This window comes from Thamnophis elegans, chromosome 9 (genome assembly GCF_009769535.1).
Source record: "Thamnophis elegans isolate rThaEle1 chromosome 9, rThaEle1.pri, whole genome shotgun sequence".
Classification (NCBI taxonomy): Eukaryota; Metazoa; Chordata; class Lepidosauria; order Squamata; family Colubridae; genus Thamnophis; species Thamnophis elegans.
Genome location: NC_045549.1, coordinates 62,440,146 through 62,462,389, shown reverse-complemented (window position 1 = coordinate 62,462,389; position 22,244 = coordinate 62,440,146). Strand labels below are relative to the sequence as shown.

The window sequence follows — 22,244 nt, the reverse complement described above, 5'->3', positions numbered from 1 at the left end:
AAATATTAGTTTCGCGTGTCATTAACTTACTTCGCTCCCTTCCAGTTCAAAGAACTCAAACTTCACTGAGATTCTGTACTGGGTGGGAGCAACAAGTTGCCACACACAGTTTTTATTAGGGGGGTATTCTTTGGGCCACCCTGGTGATGTTAGAGTCCCATTCAGCTTTGTCAGAAGACCCCCACAGGCAGCTGAAACAAAAGTGAAAGGACATAAAGTTACAAGTTTGTAAAATCGTAGTTTGTACACATGAGAAGTAATAAATGAATTCAGAAATCTAAATTTTCAAAACAAACAAACAAAACAGATAAATCCAAAAGTATGGCCAATGTTGCCTCTTGGCATATATGGACTGAGGTGAGGAGACTGAAGAACAAGGTGGATGCATGCATAAATATTGTTTCTTTTTTTAAAAAAAGCAGAAATTATGTACTATATATACACCATATACTCTCAGAAAATAGTTTCCTCTTTTCTTTACTCATATTGTCAATGTTGTATCAATTCAAACCGTAGCTGAAAGTCAAAATAGAAAATAAAAGACCAACTAAAACAAAATTCATGGTGGGTCTGAGACCAGGATGCTAAAGAGCTTGTATTACAATATTTATATATTTTCCTACTGAAAATATTTGAAATATGTCACTCCATGATCATATTCTAAGCTAGTCCAGACAGAGGAGTATACAGTATTTATGGACACCCCAATACTTATGAAAGGCCTATGACCAATACAGTGGAAGAGCACCCACAGAATTCCAATTATCCTCCAATAAATAGCTGCAAAATTTTGTGGAGACACAATTGAAATCTTATGGAATTTGTTGTGTATGTGAGTTTGCGGCTATTTTCCTTATTTTGAAAAATGGCGACTTTTTCCTCAAAAGGCTGCCCAACTCAGGCTAAATTCGTAAATCTGTTAAGTAATTCATGCAGGATTATATCAATTTAATTTCTTTAACTAAGGTATGAATTTCATGATCATAAATTTAGAGCTGAATACTAATCTTAGGCACTTAGAAGAAAGCAAAGAAACAGATCACCAAATAAATCAACTCAGAATTCTCATTCAAAATGCACAAGATCAGGTTCAAATTACCCTATTGTGAACATATTATATGAAATTGCAGCTCTCCAGGAAATGTACTAACACTGAGAAAGGCAGAAAGGAGAGAACAAGGTGACCGGAAACGAAGTGGAAGAATTCTATTGATCATGAATATGCTGGAAGAGATGAAGGGACCAGGTTATGGATAGGTCATCATGAAGAAAATCTACTTATCTGGTTACTAGAAGCTGAGAATATCTTAAAGACACACTTACTATACTAATGCAGTAAGAGAAAAGACATGATGCCACAAATATTTAGATGTATGATATACGTAACACTTTTTCTTCTGGAAAGTTCTTATATAGAAAGGGAGTGATTTCACAAATGAAGTATAGCTTTAGAGGTAAAATTATCCATATAAAATATTATATTTGTTTATACAAGAGGTTTTCTAGATTTTCCGAAGGTGTATTAAAAGAAAATTTGAGGAGGGAATTTAGCTTTTTCTACTGTCAAGACTAGCTCATTTAAACCAAAGGTGAGCAGTACATTGTAAGTTTCTGGACACTTGACTCCTTATTCATAAGTAGGCTTACTCAGCAAAAGATTCCCAGGCATACGTTGCCTAATTCAGGATTTCTCAACCTTTTCTTCATCGCAAACACCCTTTAAATGCCTTTTGTGGCCAGGGACCATGGCCACAGGTCACCATGACGCGCCCTAAAAAGTTGGCTTTTCCAGCAAGCCAGCTTGGCCTGAACAAAACAAATCAAAGTATTGATTATTGTTAATTTTAATTTGAATTCTTTTAAAAAAATGTGTCATTGTTAATTTTAATTGGGTTTGGGGATATCCTATTTAATTTCTTTTTAACTTTTGTAGTATGTGTTTCTTTTAATGTTGTACGCCGCCCTGAGTCTTTGGGAGAAGGGCGGCATATAAATCGAATAAACCTCAACCTCATTTAAGTCATAACATTTCAAGCTTCCATGGACCACCTGAGATGACCTCACAGACCCGTCAAGAGTCTGTGGGCCATAATTTGAAAACCACTGCCCTAATTCTCTTTATTGCAAATATTGTGATCATGAATGAAGCTACCGACACAAAGATAATTTTCTGTCTGCGTTGGAAGCACCCTGTTTTAATTTCCATCTTTCTGAGTTACTGTAATGGACACTTGGTGGTTCACTCAGGTATATTAGGCAACTGCTATATGTTTTTTTTAATAGATCTTTGTGGCCAGAGATTCTTGTTTTCTGCCTTATCTACAAAAAAGAATGGAAGCAGAGGAAAATGGGTGTATTTGCAGTAATTTGAGGCCCCATCTTAACTTGTCCTTGGCAAAAATCTAAGCAACTTTATAGAATGGTAATAGTAAAGAGACTTTACAGAGTAGCAGCCTAGTTTTATCTTTTTCCTGTTTTATTTAAATACACAGTGCCACTTTTAGAACATACACATGTTAAATCTAGAGATGTTTTTCATGTTAAAAAATAAAAAATAGTCATAAAATTCATACCCATCATATGACCTACTGACATTGAAAATACCCAGCTGGCTAGAGTAAACTTTTATTAAGTCACTATGCATGAATCTATTGTCAGGTCAGCATTTTTGAGAAATAGCTGATGTAAGGTTTATAATGCATATACAAAATCAGCCTTGGCAAGAATGTAAAATTGGGCTTAATATAGATACGGTACTTGCCATAAAAGCAAGCCATGTAATAAAATAGTCTCTGGAATATTGAAAATTAATGCACTCAATTACCGTCACAACTCTTCTTATCAGGCCCAAGCTCATAACCCGGATCACAAGCACACTGATAACTGCCCAGCGTATTCACACATCGTTGTTCACATCCACCATTGTCCAATTTGGCACATTCATCTTCCTCTGAGAAATAAAAATAGAATTGCATTCAAACATCAACATATGTCTTTTTTATACTGTATTAAAGTAACAACAAATTTGCATTTATAACTCAAACTGAGTTTGATGTAAGCATTTTCACAAAGCAGGATACATCTAATGACTGAGAAGATATGCATATCCCTTTAAGCATTGGCCTTATATTGTGTTAGTTATAGTTGATTAGACCAAACCAGAAAATCAACTCTGCAATTGAAATTATTTTTATTGTGATTGGCTATAGTAACAGAATCTTGTTGTGCTGTACCTACTCCCTCCTTTTATACTCCAGGAAATCAGAGAGGTCATGGGGCACAATGGCTCAGTGGCTAAGACACTGAGTTTGTTGATCAGAAAGGTCAGCAGTTTGAATCCCTAGTGCCGTGTAATGGAGTGAGCTCCTATTACTAGTCCCAGCTTCTGCCAACCTAGCAGTTCAAAAGCACGTAAAAATGCAAGTAGAAAAATAGGGACCACTTTTGGTGGGAAGGTAACAGCGTTCCATATGCCTTTGACGTTTAGTCACGCCAGCCACATGACCATGGAGATTTCTTCAGACAGCACTGGCTCGTCAGCTTTGAAACGGAGATGAGCACCGCTCCCTAGAGTCGGGAACAACTAGCACATATGTGCGAGGGGAACCTTTACCTTATAGTAACAGAATCTTGTTGTACTGTACCTATTCCCCCTTTTTATACCTCAGTAAATCAGAGAGGAGTCTGCCTGAGCTGCTTCCAAGTGTTATCTCATTGCTGTAGATCTAAAAAAAGTTTTAGTTCCTTTTACTAGGTAAAGGTTCTTGCATACTTCCATCGTGAATATCTGTTACAACGAAATTTGTTCTTCTCTACTTCTGTTGCTTATATTGATCAGCCAGGGATACAGCTGAGACTGAAATAATATTCTTTGTAATTTCAAGAATTCTAAATTAGTGTAGGTAATGTGTAGGAGAAATTAGCACTGGTTAGGAGGAGTAAAATAAAGCAAAACTCCCCCCCCCCCAATTGCTTAATCAGGGACTTGAAAAATAATAAACTTTGTCAGCTCAGCCATAAAACATTTAGAGAGCCAAGGAATGATGACAATAGAAGAGACTAGGAGGTGAGCATAAGCTCTGGGAAACAAGATAGCCCCATACCATATTTTTTATAATTATGCTCTTAGAATGCTCTCTTTCTTCATTCAGTGAAGCATAGTTTTTGCAGTAATCCATTATCTCATAAGATCCACCCCATAGTTGATTCCATTAACATGTAAAATAGTTTTTGATTCCTTTGGACTTGTCCCTATCTGTCCTATCTGCTCCCTACTGCTCTGCTGATGATTACAGTTGGGTTTCAGAGGGTGCTTGATGGAATTCTTGAGTACCTCATTGTGGTAGGTCAATTAAAACCTCCTAGATTCACTTGAGTTTTGTGGAAGTTCTCTGTAGTTGGCTGAGTTATGGGGTGATTTGGTTATCTGCAAATAGTTGTCCTTATTGACAATGAAGAACTGGATAGAGACAGTGGAGCTGTAACCTCAGCAGCCTATATTTTAGGATGATGCTCCTTCTTGGTTAAGATCTTCCTACAAGTGATGTATGGTTGTGTTCAAGTGATGGTGGATTCTTCCTGGAGAGAAGGAATGGTTCCATATGTGGCTAAGGAGGCAGTGGCCTGGCAGTGGTTAAGGAGGAAGGGAAGATTGCTGAGTAGATGAAAAGGATTATCGATATCATTTTCAGTTAGGTTCAAAGCTGGGCACAGTATGGATACAATATTGGTCATCTTTGCTGAAAATATCAAAGACATTAAATATTTTAAATGCAGGGTATGGGACTGGTGTGACTCACTGGAGGAGGAGTTTTTTCTTGGCACTTATCTGTTTGCACCTCGTTGCTTTGGTGTATAGTTTTATACTTTGATTATGGATTTTAATTGATCTCTGCTATTTTCTGATGTTATATGCTGCCCTGGGTTGAGCAGCTGTGTAAATCAGTTAAATAAATAAGGTATATTCATTTGTTTCTTGTACTGTATCCACTTAGTTTCATATTCTCATTACTCTATACAGAGAGGTTCCATCTCCACCCTGTTTAGGTTTTACTTTTTGGGCTACCTCCAGTATAATAAACAATTTGAACTCCCAAAGAGTTGTCTTTCAATCTCAGCTTTATAATGAACTCTTAACAAAATTAGTGAGAGAAATTGGCCCTCGAAATGCATTCAAATCACTTGGGATCGCTTGGGTTAGGAAACCATTTCATAGTGAGAAAGGTGAAAAAGAGACCTACAATCAAATCATGCTTACTTTTTCAGTAGTGAAGGCTACAGGATCGGGGCAAAAGCAGAAAAAAAATGTCTCAACAATAAAATTTAAATTAAGGGAATTCTTTTTCCTGAGTTTTATTATCAGCAATAGCAATGGCACTTAGACTTATATACTGCTCCATAGTACTTTACAACTCTCTCTAAGTGATTTACAGAGTCAGCATATTGCCCCCAACAACCTGGGTCCTCTTTTTACCAGCCTAAGAGGACTGAGGAAGACTGCGTCATCCTTGAGCCACTCAGGATAAAGGGAATCAAACTTTTGATAATGTGAGCAGGATTAGCCTACAATACTACATTCTAACTACTGCGCCACCATGGCTCTTAAATGCAACTACACGACTAATTGCCCAAACTATTACCTTTAAAAAAATTAGCAGCAAATCCTGCTTTATTGACTGTCCCATCAGAAACAAACTTCATCCACAGGGTATTTGAGGTAGATCTTATATCTTCAGGTTTATCATAGCCACAAAAATGGCCAATCAAAGGGCTGCTTTCACTCATTCCATCTCGGACTTCTAAATAATCATAGGCACAATTATCATGTCTCTCAATCTGCAAATATAAAATGATATTTGATCAAAATTGTAATATGTATATTTCTGCTAACAATTTTTACTGTGTTACTTATTTTCTAATATAAACATATCGTTTCTTGGGAAACTGTTCAAATCCTGAACAGGGCTTCTTTTAAAATTAAAATTAAATTGGAGAGAAATTATGTTGGCAACCAAAAGTTGTTTAATTGAAATCCTGTGGCCAAATAAGTATCAAGCTGAACTTAAGGTAGATGCAAAAATCAGAAATATGAAAAGTTATGAAGCTTGGAAATTCAACAGATAGTGTATTTTATTGAGCAACAAAAATAATGTTTAATATGATCACACATACAGTAGATTAGATTGGAATAGTGTTTTGCCTTAGGCAAAACTTAGTATAGTAAAAAATCAATGTCTTTATACTTATTCTGGCCAATGGTCTATTGACACTAGCAATTCTAAGTTTAAAGAGGGATATTAGCACCACAAGGCTTCCATTCTATAACTGTGCTATTTAAGGGATATCTTGTATCTTTCTCAGGATGCTTTTCCCTCAGTTCTTACTCCAGATGAGTTTCATCAGAATGGCTCTTTTGAAATTTCTTTAGAGTACAATTCTGCCCCTGAGTTGATTGATTATGAACAAGATTGCAGTTTGAATTCCTATTATTTTAACAGCTAATGAAAAGGAAAGAAAATAGACATATAGTAAAAAAAATCAGCACACCCTGAATAAAAACTTTATAAAACCTTTTTATTAAGTTTCATTTATATAATTCTATTTATCTATCTACCTATTTTCTAATCCCTATGACACAAAGGAAGTTTGAACAATGCTATGAGATATATTTTCCTGGTTCCGAATAAAATTACATTATATAAAAATTAAAATTAATACTAAGAAATTATTATAAAATTCAGTACAATTTTGATCCCTTTATAAAATATCAGCATGATGTAATTGTATGAAGAGAGTAATGAGAACAAAGAGATTTTAGAAAGAAATAAAAGTCCTATTTCTTAAATAGCCTTTTGGAATGGGATTAGTTACTTGCTAAAAGAAACTATTGTCAGTTTTTAAAACATTCCTATTCAAATAGTGAGATAATATAAAACCCTTTCATCTTTCTGCAATGGAACTGTCAGTGAAAGGAAATATGAACTACTGTATGGCTTTATGTTATACAGAGAATGCTTTGTGTCTATGTTGGCTTAATGAGGATTCCCTTAAATGTCACTGTCAGTTAGTCACAAGATGGTTTCCTCAGATCAGTTAAAAGGCTTTACCTCAAATGCCTGAAAGGTTAATCCAACATTGTAGTTCTCTGACACTGTTATTTTCCACACACATTCCTTCATTGGTCTATAGTCATCGGGATAATTAGGAGACTGGATCTGGCCTTCATTTTTATGTATCTCACCTCCACAAATTGCTAAGGAATACAAAAGAAGAAACGTAAGCTTACTTCCAATATTTACATTTTTTTAAAAAATGAGAAGTTACTGGTGTCTGGAGGACCCATTAAATTACAAATATGTGATTCCTTCATCAAGTGTTCTGGATAAAATGTATGTTTAAAACTGTATGCAGTCAGACTAGTAGTAGTAAAAACCAGTAGTACCAGTAGTAAACAAGTAGTAAAAATCACGGGTGGGTCCCTGCCCACCCACTTGCCTCGGCTCTATGCCATCCTTTTTAGGCACATTTTTGATGCCGGATGCATTCACAGAAGGCACACACACGAGCAAAGTGCATGCACGGAAGGCCGGGCGCATGCACGGATGGTGCACGGGTGGTGAACCAGTGGTAACAAAATGTAAAACCCACCACTGTATGCAGTGCAATCCACCTTCTGTATGTACTGTATATAATGCCTTCAGAAAATACTCAGACCCTCTTCACTTTTGTCAATTTTGTTATGCTGCAGCCTGATTCTACAGTTGTTGAAGTTCATTTTTTTTCTCACTAATTAAAACACTTAGTACCGCATTATGACATCATGAAAATAGAATTTTAGAAACATCTGTAAATATATTAAAAAGAAAAAAAACTAAAATATCACATTGACATAAGTATTTAGACTCTTTACTCAGTACTTTGTTGAAGCACATTTGGCAGCAATTACAGCCTCAAGTCATTTTTGGGTATGACGTGACAAGATTCGCATACCTGGATTGGGGGATTTTTCTGCCCTTCTTCCTTGCAAACCCTCTCAAGCTCAAGTCGGGTTGAATGTCAACCACCAGTGTACAGCCATTTTCAGGTCCCTCCAGAGATGTTCAATAGGGTTCAAGTCAGGGTTCTGGATGGATCACTCTAGGAAATTCACAGAGTTGTCCCTAAACCACTCCTATGTTGTCTTGGCTGTGTGTTTAGGATTATTGTCATGTTGGAAAGTGAACCTTTGGCCCAGTCCGAGGTCCTGAGCACTGTGGAACAGGCTTTCATCGTGAGTATCTCGGTACTTTGCTCCATTCAGCTTTCCCTCAACCCTGACCAATCTTCCAGTCCCTGCTGCTGGAAAAAAAAAACCCAGAGCATGATGCTGCCACCACCATGCTTCACTGTTGGGATTATATTGGGCAGGCGATGAGCAGTGTCTGGTTTTCTCCAGACATAACATTTAGAATTGAGGACAAACGGTTCAATCTTGGTTTCATCAGACCAGACAATCTTGTTCCTTGCACTCTAAGAGTCTTTCAGGTGCTTTTTTGCAATCTCCAAGCAGGTTTTCATCAGAGGTGGGTTCCTATTGGTTTGGACTGGTTCACCCGAATAGTTAGTACTTGGTCTGCCATACCACTGAACCGGTTTTCTCGGCAGCGCCATAGGCACCACCATCTTGTTTATGGCTTCTGCGCATGCGCAGAAGCATTTTTTAGTACTTCACATGCTCACATAGTGCGCATCAAGCATGCGCGCACAGCGTGTCCCTGTGCAAGCCGGAACCCACCCCTGGTTTTCATGTATCTGGACTAAGGAGAGGCTTCCATCTAGCCATTCTGCCATAAATCCCAGATCGGTGGAGAGCTGCAGTGATGGTTGTCCTTCTGGAACTCTATCCCATCCCCACACAGGATCTCTGGAGCTCAGTCAGAGCGACCATCAGGTTCTTGTTCACTTCTCTTACTAAGGCCCTTCTCCCCAATTGCTGGGATCTTGGTTGTGTCTTGGCTGTGTCAAAGTTCTTCCATTTGAGAATTATGGAGGCTACTGTGCTCTTAGGAACCTTCAGTGCAGCAGAAATTTTACTGTAGCCTTTCCCAGATCTGTGCCTTGCAATAATCCTGTCTCTGAGCTCTGCAGGCAATTCCCTTGCCCTCCTGGCTTTTGCTCTGCATTGTCAGCTATGAGGTCTTCTATAGAGAGGTGTGTGCCTTTCCAAATAATGTCCAATCAATTTAATTTTCCACAGATGGACTCCAATCAAGGTGTAGAAACATATTAGCAACAATAAAAAGAAATGGGGGAGACGGACCAAAGCTAAATTTCAAGTGTTATTGCAAAGGGTCAGGATACTTGTGGCAATGTAATATTTCAGTTTTTTCTTTTGAATAAATTTACAGATATTTCTAAAATTCTGTTTTCATTTTTGTCATTATGGAGTATTGACTGTAGATCAATGAGAAAAAAAATGATTTTCAATAACTATAGAATCAGACTGCAGCACAACAAAGGTGAAGGGGGTTTGAATACTTTCTGAATGTAGTGTAAATTGCAGACTGGATAGGAGCCATAGGAAATGACCCAGCAGCTTCAGTGTCTGGGCCAATACCTGTTAATGTAGGGGCTTCCCTTTGTCGCCTATGAAAGGGAAATGCTTGGCATGCACAATGGGAAATCTGCAGTGCATGGAAAATTCCCTTCTCATCAGAAAGGAAGCTCTAAGCATACAGAACCTGGTATGCTGCCACAGTTTGAAGGTTTGTTACTACTTAGAAGGGTCCAGAAATATCTTCTAAGAGATTAGAACACAAAAGAATTTTAAGATACTTGAAAGTTGTATAAGGCAATATCACCCAAGAATTCTCTGTACAAGGCATCTGGTAATTATTCAAGGGTAGAATGCAAGAAAACCCTTTGATATGGGTTGGACTTCACATACATTCACATCTACTCACATATCCTTACCTTTAACACATAAGGCAATCTCCCCTGGTTCACTACATTATAAATGTGCTGGGTCCGTAATTCATAAACCTCAGCAAATCTGGCCAGTAGGGAAGACTACTAATAATCCTAGAAGTAATCTAAATAATTGCTCAAATCTTCCCTGCATTTTTTCTCTTTGAACTTAAAAGCAGTATGAGGGAAGAATTTTAGCAAGTGATTACCTCAAGAGCCATGTTTTAGCATTTTGGTATTTTCCTGCTTTTTTAAAAATTCACATGTTATACAAAATGCACATCCTGCTGAATTTGGGCCACGGAGGTATTTTAAGTTAATCTGGTATAAAGGTTTAACCTAGTTGATTTTCCTATGGACTCACCTTCATAAATGGCTGCAAACCCTTTCCCTACCCAGTTGCTGCTGCTACGGAACTCGATCCACATTCTACTATCACTAGATGTGAGAATGTTTGAGAGTTTATCTCCGCAGAATCTGCCTAAAAAAATGTAAAAAGTGAGACAGTGCATTTTAAGGCATCTTTAAAGATGATGCCATGCAGTATGATATAAGCAGTGGGAGACACAAACTACAGAAACCCGGAATAGGAAGGGGCGATGCCGCACATTGTAGGCGGCATGGCTCCGTGTGCCACTTTGCACATGCCGATCAGCTGGCCAGAAGCGCATGCTCACGCTGGAAAATGTAAGACCAGCTCTTCCGGTTTCCAATACTGCTGCATGCACAAAGGCCAGCTGATCATCACATGCGCATGCGCGCCAGAAATGAGAAGAGGAGTGGGCACCGCCGCGCATGCCAGGCAACATGGCTCCATGTGCCACTTCAGGCATGTGTTCCATTAGTTCTCCATCATGGGAATAATAGATCTATAAACATCCAGATGAAAATAAAGTAAAATTTAATGTGTAACAAACATCGGAGAAGAAATGCAGTAACTTCATTTATTTTTTAAAACTTTATTGTGAAGCAGAAATGAGGCAGATGTATAAATAACTGACACTAACTTAGTATGCTTAAGCTAAACCACTCTTACCTATTTTAATTCTGAAATCATTTCTTGAGGTACCCATCACATTACATCATCCTATAACATCTTTCCCAGCCTTTCCAGGGGCACATTAAAAAAATAGCAATAGCAGTTAGACTTATATACCGCTTCATAGGGCTTTCAGCCCTCTCTAAGCAGTTTACAGAGTCAGCATATTGCCCCCAACAATCCGGGTCCTCATTTTACCCACCTCGGAAGTATGGAAGGCTGAGTCAACCTTGAGTCGGTGAGATTTGAACAGCCGAACTGCAGAACTGCAGTCTGCAGTGCTGCACTCTAACCACTCAGCCACCTCAGCTCAAAAGAAGTAGGATTTTGATAGCGGCTTCAAGATTGTGGCTGCAATCTTGATTTTTTTTTAAAAAAACCTCCCTACAGGCACCCCTGCCTGATTCAAAAGACTAACTCCATTTCCACTTATGTTATTGTTATTTCTCTTTTTCACTTTTCAAAACTGACCACAATAGTTTCATACCAAGCAGAGGAGATTTTCTCCAGTAGCCATCTCTTACTTCAATGTAGTCATACCAGCAGAGGCTGCTCTTATAGAGGTCCATTGTTGTAAAGTTTAGAACAATCTGGGGAAAAAAATGTAAAGTACCCGTAAATTGGTTTGTAGCCTGACAAAAAAAAAAAAAAAGAAAAACGCAAAGCTGTTCTTACCAGCATATTAGTTTTAAAGTGGAAGAAGGTATTTCTAAGATAATTTTGGAAATCTTACCTTCTGAATAGCATCATGTGTTTATGACAGACAGAAGAAGAGATGACATTTGGGTGATTAAAGGGGAGATCAAAAACTGCTCTTAAAGACGTAACAGAAGGAAGGGATTGTTAATTTTCTGATAAAACCCAGTTGTAAGGATTTTGAACTTTTATTTTGTTAGCCAAGACGAGCCTAACAGACTGCATCCATTTCAAGGCACATATTTTAGCTAGTGACACTAGAGAACCTCTTTAACAGAATCTCTCCTGCATATTCATATCCTGTACATTTATTTGAAATGCATTAACTGTGTGGCCTAGTGATTTCAGCAGCAAAACTCATCAGATGCTGCTAGAGATTTCATCACCCTTATCACATAGGGAAAAATAGTGTCTGGTTTCTTGTATCCTCCAAAGGAGTCAGCCAGATCAGAGGACAATCTCCATAGCGGCATCTGAGATAAGAACCCTTGATTACTACCATGCTCAAGAATAGAGACAATTGATATGTCTATGATTTCCTGCAGGGCAGGGGACGGAAACTTTGAAATGTAGGAAGGGGATAAAAGCTTTGTATTGATTTTTTTTTTAAAGTAAGGTTTAAGACTGTGATTTCAATTGGCCTATTATAGAAGTAGGCACTTATTGTAATTATAACTGTATCAGAGGTGGCCAATCATTTTCTGGAGAGTGTCTGCTTAAAGAATAAGATCAGAGTATTGATTATTTTGAATTGAACCATATTAAGATGGAGCATATCATATTTTGAACAATTGCTTTCAAATGATTATTTGCTACTGTGTGATTAATGCAATTTCATACTCCAATGGTGTACTTCTCCTGACAACTACCTTGGCACATGTCCTCTGTATCTGAATGGGAATCTATCCTTCCTCTACTTGCTATAAAAAAATACAATGCTGATATCTGAAAAATAAACTTAAATGTTTACTTACTGGTTTTCACCTGCCCATAATTTGCATACAGTGCACTATGGAAAGCACATCATACTGAAGTTATGAAAACATTTTTCTAATTCTACATCTAATCAGAGATTTATAACTACCCTACATATATCAAGATACAAAGTAGTATGCAATGTTTTAAAAGAAATATATAAATTTGTTACTTTATTTAATAGTTTATTAAACTATATGTATTTTTGGAAGAAAAGGCAACCAAAATAGTTGGTTAATTCACTGGTTTCTATATTGATGACTCTCTGGAACTTACTACTCTGTTGCCCATATTTTATATAGCAAAATTTTTATATCATTGACATTGTTATTTTTTTTTTACTGAGCCAGTAGAAACAGTACTTATGTGAGAGATCTGTGACCACATTTTACCATCCTGTGTTGTTGTTATAACAATCAGGAGGAGTAGTGATAACAAATACTACTACACTAAATTCTACTAATACTTCAGTGTTATTATCAAAATGAGATCTGAGGATATATTTTCAATATTTCTTTTAGTTAAAATGTGCCCAGTAACAATGCTCAGATATTATCTGCAATATGCGTTCTTTTAACACTATGCCTAAGTTCTGTTTGTTTGGCCATGAGCCAAAATGATCGTGACCCGTCAAAACCGGCTCAACTAAGTCGCGCCCGATTAAACTGCGTCGCTGACATCATCAACAGGGTGACAACAGCCAGCGCAGAGAAAGAAGGGCGCTTTAAATAGCGCTTTGAAAGCAAGCTGATTCAACTTAAGGTAAGGGTTAGCTTTAGGGTTAGCTTTAGGGTTAGGGTTAGGTTTAGGGTTAGGTTAAGGGTTAGGGTTAGGTTTAGGGTTAGGTTAAGGGTTAGGATTAGGTTTAGGGTTAGGTTAAGGGTTAGGTTTAAGGTTAGGTTTAGGGTTAGGTTTAGGATTAGGTTTAGGGGGGTTAGGTTTAGGGGTTAATTTTAGGTTTAGGGTTTACAGCGTGCTTCTGTCTCCGCGCTGTTGTCGCCCTGTTGATGTCAGCGGCGCGGTTTAGTCGGGCGCGGTTTAGTCGAGTGCGGATTTGCGGTGGAACCAAAATGATGGCCAAGGAGCCAGAGTGGTGAATTCAGCCTTCAGAGTTCTATAATGCTTATTAGATTCAATTATTAAGCTATGGCATTAGTAAACATCTGGACTTCTCTGTCCTTTGATCATTACTATTATGACTGGTTCAATCTGTTTATAAAGTTTTGGGTTTAAAACTGGGATCCAAACAGTTAACACATAAACTGGTTACAATGCAGTTGAGCTGACGCACATGATGGTCTGGCCCACAGCTGTGTTTACGACTGCCAACTACTTCCATGACTGAATAAAAAATTAGGCATGCTCCAGCCCACCCATTGAAATGGATGGACTAAAGCTTTATGAGCATTGTTGGACAATTACCAAAAAGTTTTGATACATTAGCAATATGTTATTTTCATTTTCTTATATGCTAAAAATTGTAGGATTTCTGACATACATATTTTTATTACAGGCATGAAATATAAAATTACAATTTGCTTAATAAAGGAAATGACACACTTCATAATAAAATCTTAAGTATGTTTTAAATTATTTTCAAAATACAATTTCTGTTTCTTCCAAATGCAAGCACACTTGCATAACAGACTCAATTATTTGAACGAAAAGAAAGAAGTTATAGAATTCAGCTTTGTTTTTCCATTCTTTATCCTTCTGAGAATGCACAAGGCAGGATGAAAAACTATTTGTTACATTTCTTCCCCTTATGTTATGAAATGAGGCTAGTAGGACAGTACTATAGCATAGTCATTTGGTAGAGGAAGAAAAAAACACATTAGATGATGGAGCGATATGCCATATTGGACATGAAATCTCACCACAGAACAAAAATCTTTCAAAACTGGTAGTTATGATAACACAATGGCTAAATATGACATTGCTTGTGTTCTCCAATATCCATAAAATTACATTAATATGTGTTCTGCAATTCAGCAGACACAGAAAAACTGGAGACAAAGCAGATCAAGAGTTAAAGGGGATCGCGTGATTACAAATTTCCAAAGACAAACAATCAATGAACATTTGCCAGCACAATTAAAAATGTGTGGCTGTATAAATAAATTAGAAGTAGCAATGATGTCTGATGCAGAGTAATCTGTTTCATTTTCACAGGTCTGTCAGAATGCAGTGAGATAACTCAAATAGGTACTCAGGATTTGGCAAAACTAAAGAAGTTAAGTGCAATCTTTTCATCAAATGAGCCATTTTCAAATAACCATTTGTATCAAAGAAATAGCAATAGCAATAGCAGTTAGATTGATATACCGCTTTATAGGGCTTTCAGCCCTCTCTAAGCAGTTTACAGAGTCAGCATATTGCCCCCAACAATCCGGGTCCTCGTTTTACCCACCTCGGAAAGATGGAAGGCTGAGTCAACCCTGAGCCAATGAGATTTGAACAGCCGAACTGCTGAACTGCAGTCAGCTGAAGTAGCCTGCTAACTAACTAAATAACTAACAACCTTTGATCTGGGACTAAAAGCTCTTCACATTACTAGGAGAGCAATGGCCTGACAGCAGGTAACGGAACAGGTAGTCAGAATGATTCCTGAAGTTTAAAAACATGGTTTATTTCCCCCCACAAATTAAATGCTTCATATGAATGTCAAGAAACACTAAGAGATTTCAAAAAAATGAAGACTAGAAAATTGATTCTTTTAAATCTCTATGCTGTCTACAAAAATAATAGGATAATCTGTTTTTGAGTTTCCATCCGAGTGCACCACTAACAACATAATTAAAATCCATGATGCTAGTTTGGTAGTTATATCGTCCCAATTGTGAAATCACCAGACTACTCATTTTTACATGAGGTTTCAAACATAAATGGATCTGAAATAAAAGATTGAGTCAAAATATCAGGGATGAAGATCAGGGGTAGGATCTTACCGGTTTAACAACTGGTTTGCTGAGCTTGTGCTTTGCGCGCACACTCCCACTTTGCTTGTAATACGCATCAGAATGTGTGCTCTGCGTGTGTGCACAGTTTAGAGTATATTTAGCAATAGCAATAGCAATAGCAGTTAGACTTATATACTGCTTCATAGGGCTTTCAGCCCTCTCTAAGCAGTTTACAGAGTCAGCATATTGCCCCCAACAACAATCCAGGTCCTCATTTTACCCACCTCGGAAAGATGGAAGGCTGAGTCAACCCTGAGCCGGTGAGATTTGAACAGCCGAACTGCAGAACTGCAATCAGCTGAAGTAGCCTGCAGTGCTGCATTTAACCACTGCACCACCTCGGCTCTCTTTACCTTTTGGATTGCTGCTTGGGAAGGAAAATAGCTGAGGCTCGTCAATCCACTCTGCCGCGCAGCTCAGCTGAGAAGATAAAGGTAGGTAAAGCGCAGGGGTGGGTGGGCCCACTTGCTAGAGGGAGCAAACCAATTCGCTCCCAGCTGATCTTCGGAGATACCGGTTCACCCGAATCAGTCTGAACCAGTCCAAACCGGTAGAACCCCACCCCTGATGAAGACGTTGTTTGAAGGCTTTATTTGATTAACCCACTCTTCACAAAACTGAAGCCCTCAAGCCCTTCAGTTTTAACGCTTTTAACATTTCTAATAAAATAAAATGTTTTCTTTCTCAGGAACCAGAGTTGGAAATCAGAGCAAAGTACCTTCTCTCCGGGAGTCACTGAAATTCTCCATATGCAATGTGTATATGAAGGATAACCATTTGGAAATCCTGGAGAGGAAAAGTTGCCTGTAGACTCTTGCAGGGTTTCACCGCATGCTGAAAGACATCAGATCATAGAGAAATTGTGAGCTCTCCGGGAAGGGCTGCTTGGGCAAACATGCTTCTTCTTACTGGAATTCACCAAAGGCAGAAAGAGAAATGACCATCCTTTATGCAAACCCCTTTTTTCAAGAGTCGGCCTTGAGTAAATACTTTTCTAGAAAGTCTTCTTTAAAACAAAATTACAGCAGGCTTTAAAAGTTGCTCTGCTATGTAACCAGGCAAGGAAACTTTCTTTTTTCACTACAATATTGTACAGGGGAAAAAGGGGGGGGGGGGGCAGTGCTGAAAAAGTAAAACCATTGCAGGAAATCAACTACCATTTTTATTTAATAACTATTTGATCCAGGATATATGCCAGATTGTATTTGTTGCAGCAATAATTTATTTTTAAATGTTTCATCATTAAGACACAAATGCATTATGACCCTCTGGCTGTTTAAACTACCTGAGATTAAACATGTAAGGAACGTTTGTGAATCATGCTGGTTGGGCACGTGAAACAGATCCAGAAGCACCAGCAAGGTCATAACCCTCCTTCCAGAATCCAGTAAAGTTACCCACCAAGATGATTAAAGCAAAGTTAGTACAACAAAATCTGGTCAAAATCTCAACGAATAGATCTAATACTGTAGATCAGGGGTGTCAAACTCGCGGCCTGTGGGCTGGATGCGTCATATGCTGGCCCTGCCCCTACCCGATTTAGTGAGGAGGGGGAAGTCCCGATGTGTCACATGATGATGTGAGTTTGACACTCCTGCTGTAGATGTTTTACCTGCAGTTGATTTGATGTGATAGCAGAATTTTCAGATTGCAGGGACCAACATTTTTGTCACCTTGATTTTTTTAAAAATTAAGTTGAAACCTGAAGAAGGCAGCAATTGTTCTTTCCTGTTTTCCCAGCAATAGTCATTATGCAGCCTCCCACCTTGTTGGTGACAGGTTGTTGCTTGTGGCATATCTCACCTACTTCCATTTGTATGTTTTAACATCAAGCTATGACAAATTCATTTCCACACTCCAAGAGCCCATAACCTACATAGCTCTAAAAGAAGGGGCGCCCAACAGGGTGAGCAATATTACCTCCCAAAGACCGATTCGATCACACAGACTTGGCCTCCTCCGGATTCCATCTGCCAGCCAATGCCGGCTGGCGACCCCCCCCGGGGGAGGGCCTTCTCTGTTGCAGCTCCGACCCTCTGGAACGATCTCCCCATTGAGATCTGGACCCTTACTACCCTCCCGGCCTTCCGTAAAGCTACTACGTTCTGGCTGTTCCAGTAGGCCTGGGGCTGTTGAAGTATCCAGCCCCACTTTAATTGTGAATGTTTTTGTATTTTAAATTTTGTATTGTCTTATTTATTCCCCTTCCCCTTTTATTGTAAGCCGCCCGGAGTCCTTTGGGAGTGGGCGGCATACAAAACCAATAAACTCAACTCAACTCAACTCAATAGACTGATGGCCAGCAGAGTCAGGAAACTGATGCAGTCCTGAGTAATCTGGTTCTGCCAAGACCACATAGTCCAAGACTTGCTCCTATAGGCAAGTACTAGCCTTATGGTGCAGCAGGCTTTCCCTTCCCCTTACCTGGCCTACACATTAGTCTGTTTTGGAACCACTACTTAGATAGGGGAGTCCTAGTAATGACATAACATTTGGCATTATCTCTTTCATTTCATTGCTATATTGACAATTAGTTATTGATACATTATTTCCTATTTTACTAATCTGATATTTTGTTTCAGCAGCACTGTATGAATATATTTATTTTTCTCTTGTGTTGCAATTTTTTAAAATTTTATTTTTACCCTACCCCAGTTGACACAACAGTAATAGTAACAGAATAACCACGTTGAAAGGGACCTTGGGGGTATTCTAATCCAAACTTCTAGTTAAGCAGGAGACCCTATACAATTTTGGACAAATGACTGTCCAACAACCTCCACAACTTCTGGAAGCAAGCAGTTCCACTAATTTATTGTTATTACCATCAGGAAATTTCTCAGTTCATGGTTGGATCTCTCTTTGATAAGTTTCCAGGTCTAAAGCTGGTGTATTTCTTGGTTCTTTGTGCTGAGCTTGAGTTGTGTTAATGAGGAGTGTATCAACGCTTTGGACCATCCATTCCCTGCTCCCTGATACATGAATGTCACAGGTGGAGCTTCAATCACATCCTTTCCTCTTTTTTTATCATACCCTGCAGAAACTTCTGCTACTACACAATTTCTTAATTATCTTTATGGGCCTCAATCAACAAGTGGCTTTTTTGGTAGATCTGAATGTCTTCTGAATACCTCATATTTGAGACCTGCATTTCCTTATCTCAGTGCAGGAGGCCAGTCACAGGAATAATTAAAAGCAAATTAATTATAAGATATTTTCAAAACCTTTAGATGTTAACTCAAAAAAGATCACCGATTAGAGCCAAGGTGGCGCAGTGGTTAAATGCAGCACTGCAGGCTACTGCTAGATCAGCAGTTCAGCGGTTCAAATCCCACCGGCTCAGGGTTGACTCAGCCTTCCATCCTTCCGAGGTGGGTAAAATGAGGACCCAGATTGTTGGGGGCAATATGCTGACTCTCTGTAAACCGCTTAGAGAGGGCTGAAAGCCCTATGAAGCGGTATATAAGTCTACTGCTATTGCTATTGCTATTAAGATAGGCTGGTGATATTGCTCTCTGGCTAATGTTACATTCAGTCTTACCTACATTTAAACATGACAGCACGGCAAAAATTTATATAATGTCATATATATATATACATAATATAGTAATATATAATATAGGACTATAACAATTTTAAAGTTCATTCTAAACATGCAAGGAAAGTATCAGTAATGCCATGTGAAAATGTCTAATAGCGCAAAGTAACATCTTTCCATAGCTGCAGAAAAAGAATCATTGGCTTATCCTGAAATATTTTCCCTTTCATTCTATACTCCAAGCCTGCATCACATGGCATCCTAATCAAATATGAGTTGCATATTAAATAATTTATTCAGCACTAGACATTTTCAAAGTAAATACCATAGCTAATTATCAACAGTTTATTTTTAACTCTGCAATCATTACTAATTCCACTAAACAGCAGAGGTTTAGTGTCTTGGGTTTCCAGATGCTGGCTTCTGTAGAATTAAAGCTGCATTAAACTTTGTTTCTAGTCTGAAAAACTTCTTAGCGACAGAAAAGAAACAAAACCAGCAGAATGACAAACGATAAAACCATTGAAAGACAACCAGCAAAGCTCATCTGTGGGTTAATTGCAATATGAAGTGGCCAGTCCAAAATGCTCACCTGGGGTACAGATTTAAAAGATTATTTTCCCTCAGGTTTTGTTTTTTTTACTGTGTGGCATAATAATTTGGAAGTCCAAAACAAGCTGGCAACACAGGTAGTCCTCAACTTACAACCAATCATTCAGTGACCATTTGAAGTTACAATGACATTGAAAAAAGTGACTTATAACCCTTTCCCCCACTTATGACTGTTGCAGCATCCCCAGGTCACGCGATCGAAATTTGGATATTTGGTAACTGGTTCATATTTGTGATGGTTGCAGTGTCCCCCCCAGTGTCACGTAATCACCTTTGTCAACTTTCTGATAAGCAAAGTCAGCAGGGAAGACAGATTCATATTGCAGCCATGTTACTAACTTAACATCTGCAATGATTCACTTAACAACTGTGGCAAGAAAGATCATAAAATGGGGCAAAATTCACTTAACAATGGTCTCGCTTAGCAATGGAAATTTGGGCTTAATTGTGGTTGTAAGTTGAGGACTTCTATACATAAAATGCCAGAAGACGTAGGACATTAAAGCCCAACAGAAAGTCAATTCCAGAGTGCGGTATGAAAGTCATCTCATATATAGCTTGACATATGTAGAATTATGGATTTTTTTTTTCCAAATCTCAATTATGAAATTATTAAAGATGTAATGTAATATGAATGAGGATCTTGTTTATGAATGATAGAGATGGAGCATTAGTTTATAGATTATCATGTGTGTTTGTGTGTGTGTGTGTGTGTGTGTGTGTTTCTTAATAACATGTATTAGTTGAACATGAATTGGATGTCATGTTATGCCTGCCATATGCAATTTTTCCAGCATATCCTCTGGTTTTGACATAGTTGCATCATAATGCAGCTTGTGAAGCATTTAGAAAAGGTAAAATCAGTGGAAGTTATTGGGGAGACACATAGATGGACATACATTCAAATATATACTGCATGTCTTGGGAATAGTTCGTTTAATGTCCCTCCCTAACTGGCACCCATTAAAAAAAAAAAAGCTCCATTTCAAAATGAATATCACCTACTTGGTTCCTTGTACTATCAGATAGGACTTCATAGACAGGAAAAGAAATTGAAACATGGAGGAATTCTAGCCAATTACATAGCTCAGAAAGTGCAGTAAGGAAGGAATTTACCAAGATTTTAGGGCCACATGAACCAATTTTTCTGTAAGAGCCAAAGAATCAAGTTTCAAGGCTTCCTACAATTAGATTTCTTGATCAAATGTTGTACTTATTTTATGACTCGTTACATTTTTTTAAAAAAACATCTAGCACCACTGTTCTGCAGAGCAACTAGATTTCCCTGTTGAAGTATGCTAAACAAATGCATCATCAGTCTAAATATAGATCTGGATTTAGAGTACACTACCTTAAATAAGAAATGATAGAATGAATCATGTTTTTTTCCCACTGTCATCTCCAACAAGTAAACAGCTACATTAGGAAAGCACAGAACTGCCTCTTGAGATGGTAAACTCAGATTCAAGCCACTGATCCCTTAATGCTTTAAGAATGTTTATGATCTCACCTTAAGTAACTGCCTGAATAGAAGCAGATAAGAAAACACCTTAATTCAGAATTATAGTTAGATCTGATTAATCATATTAGATTATGCTTCTTCATGCTTATTCTCTACAATTCAATACCTGGACATCTGTACAGTTTTCTGGCTTGTGCAATATCTCCTTTACTTAATCGTGTGCGCTGACCAATGGCCGGTCGAATCCCATTATCATCACGGGAAGGAAGTATGGTATCCAGAAACATACCCCTAAAAATAATTAAGAAGCAAAACAAAAAACAAAAAAAAACCAACTTATTCTTCATATCAAGAATTTTGAATTTATATAAGATATCCTTAGTAACAAAAAGCAGCCAGTGAAATGGAAAAGTCAACAATTATAATAACATGGTTATTTGATTAGTCTGGCTTGTTCCTGTCATTCACACAATAGGTAAAGAAACTGTTCTGTTCAAGGCCTTGTACTAACAGCATATCATCTTGATCTTGGCCAATTATTTTAATTATACTTATTTCAACAGAATATTAGGAACAAAAAAAATCCACAATACAATTATTGGTTTTCGTATTGTTAATTAGTGCATTAAAAGCTGCATCAAAGGTCTTCATTTGCTTTTTCAAAACCTCAGTATAGATTGTGCGCACAATAATTTTCACAGCTTTTGATGTGTGTGAGATTAATGCATTGTTCTGTTGAAATTTTCATTACAGTGACAAGAATACTTAAAATATTTATTTAAAACAACAGCAAACCTTAGGGACATCATCAGAAAAAGGCTTTCAGATCCTTAATCAAAAGAGGCAGTGTTGCAAATTGGAACAAACTAATTATTGTAAAAGGTTACTAATATTAAAACCAATCAACATGCAACATGCAAGAGGCTATCCAAGGGATAGAAGAAACCAAAAGCATGTCTCTATTCAGGAAAAGAAATAAATGTAATATAATTGTATGCAAAAGATAGGCCTGCATAA

The 22,244-nt window shown here is 37.9% G+C and overlaps 1 protein-coding gene across 1 annotated transcript in view; it reads right to left on the bottom strand.

The window, feature by feature from the left end:
• The window catches only part of LOC116513564 (tolloid-like protein 1), a 140,784-nt gene that overhangs the window by 18,729 nt on the left and 99,811 nt on the right, over window positions 1-22,244 (bottom strand). Inside the window, 8 exon segments of the mRNA XM_032224706.1 lie at window positions 31-191; window positions 2,825-2,950; window positions 5,640-5,835; window positions 7,107-7,252; window positions 10,310-10,426; window positions 11,472-11,574; window positions 16,334-16,449; window positions 21,394-21,518. Coding sequence (XP_032080597.1) covers window positions 31-191; window positions 2,825-2,950; window positions 5,640-5,835; window positions 7,107-7,252; window positions 10,310-10,426; window positions 11,472-11,574; window positions 16,334-16,449; window positions 21,394-21,518 — 1,090 coding nt within the window.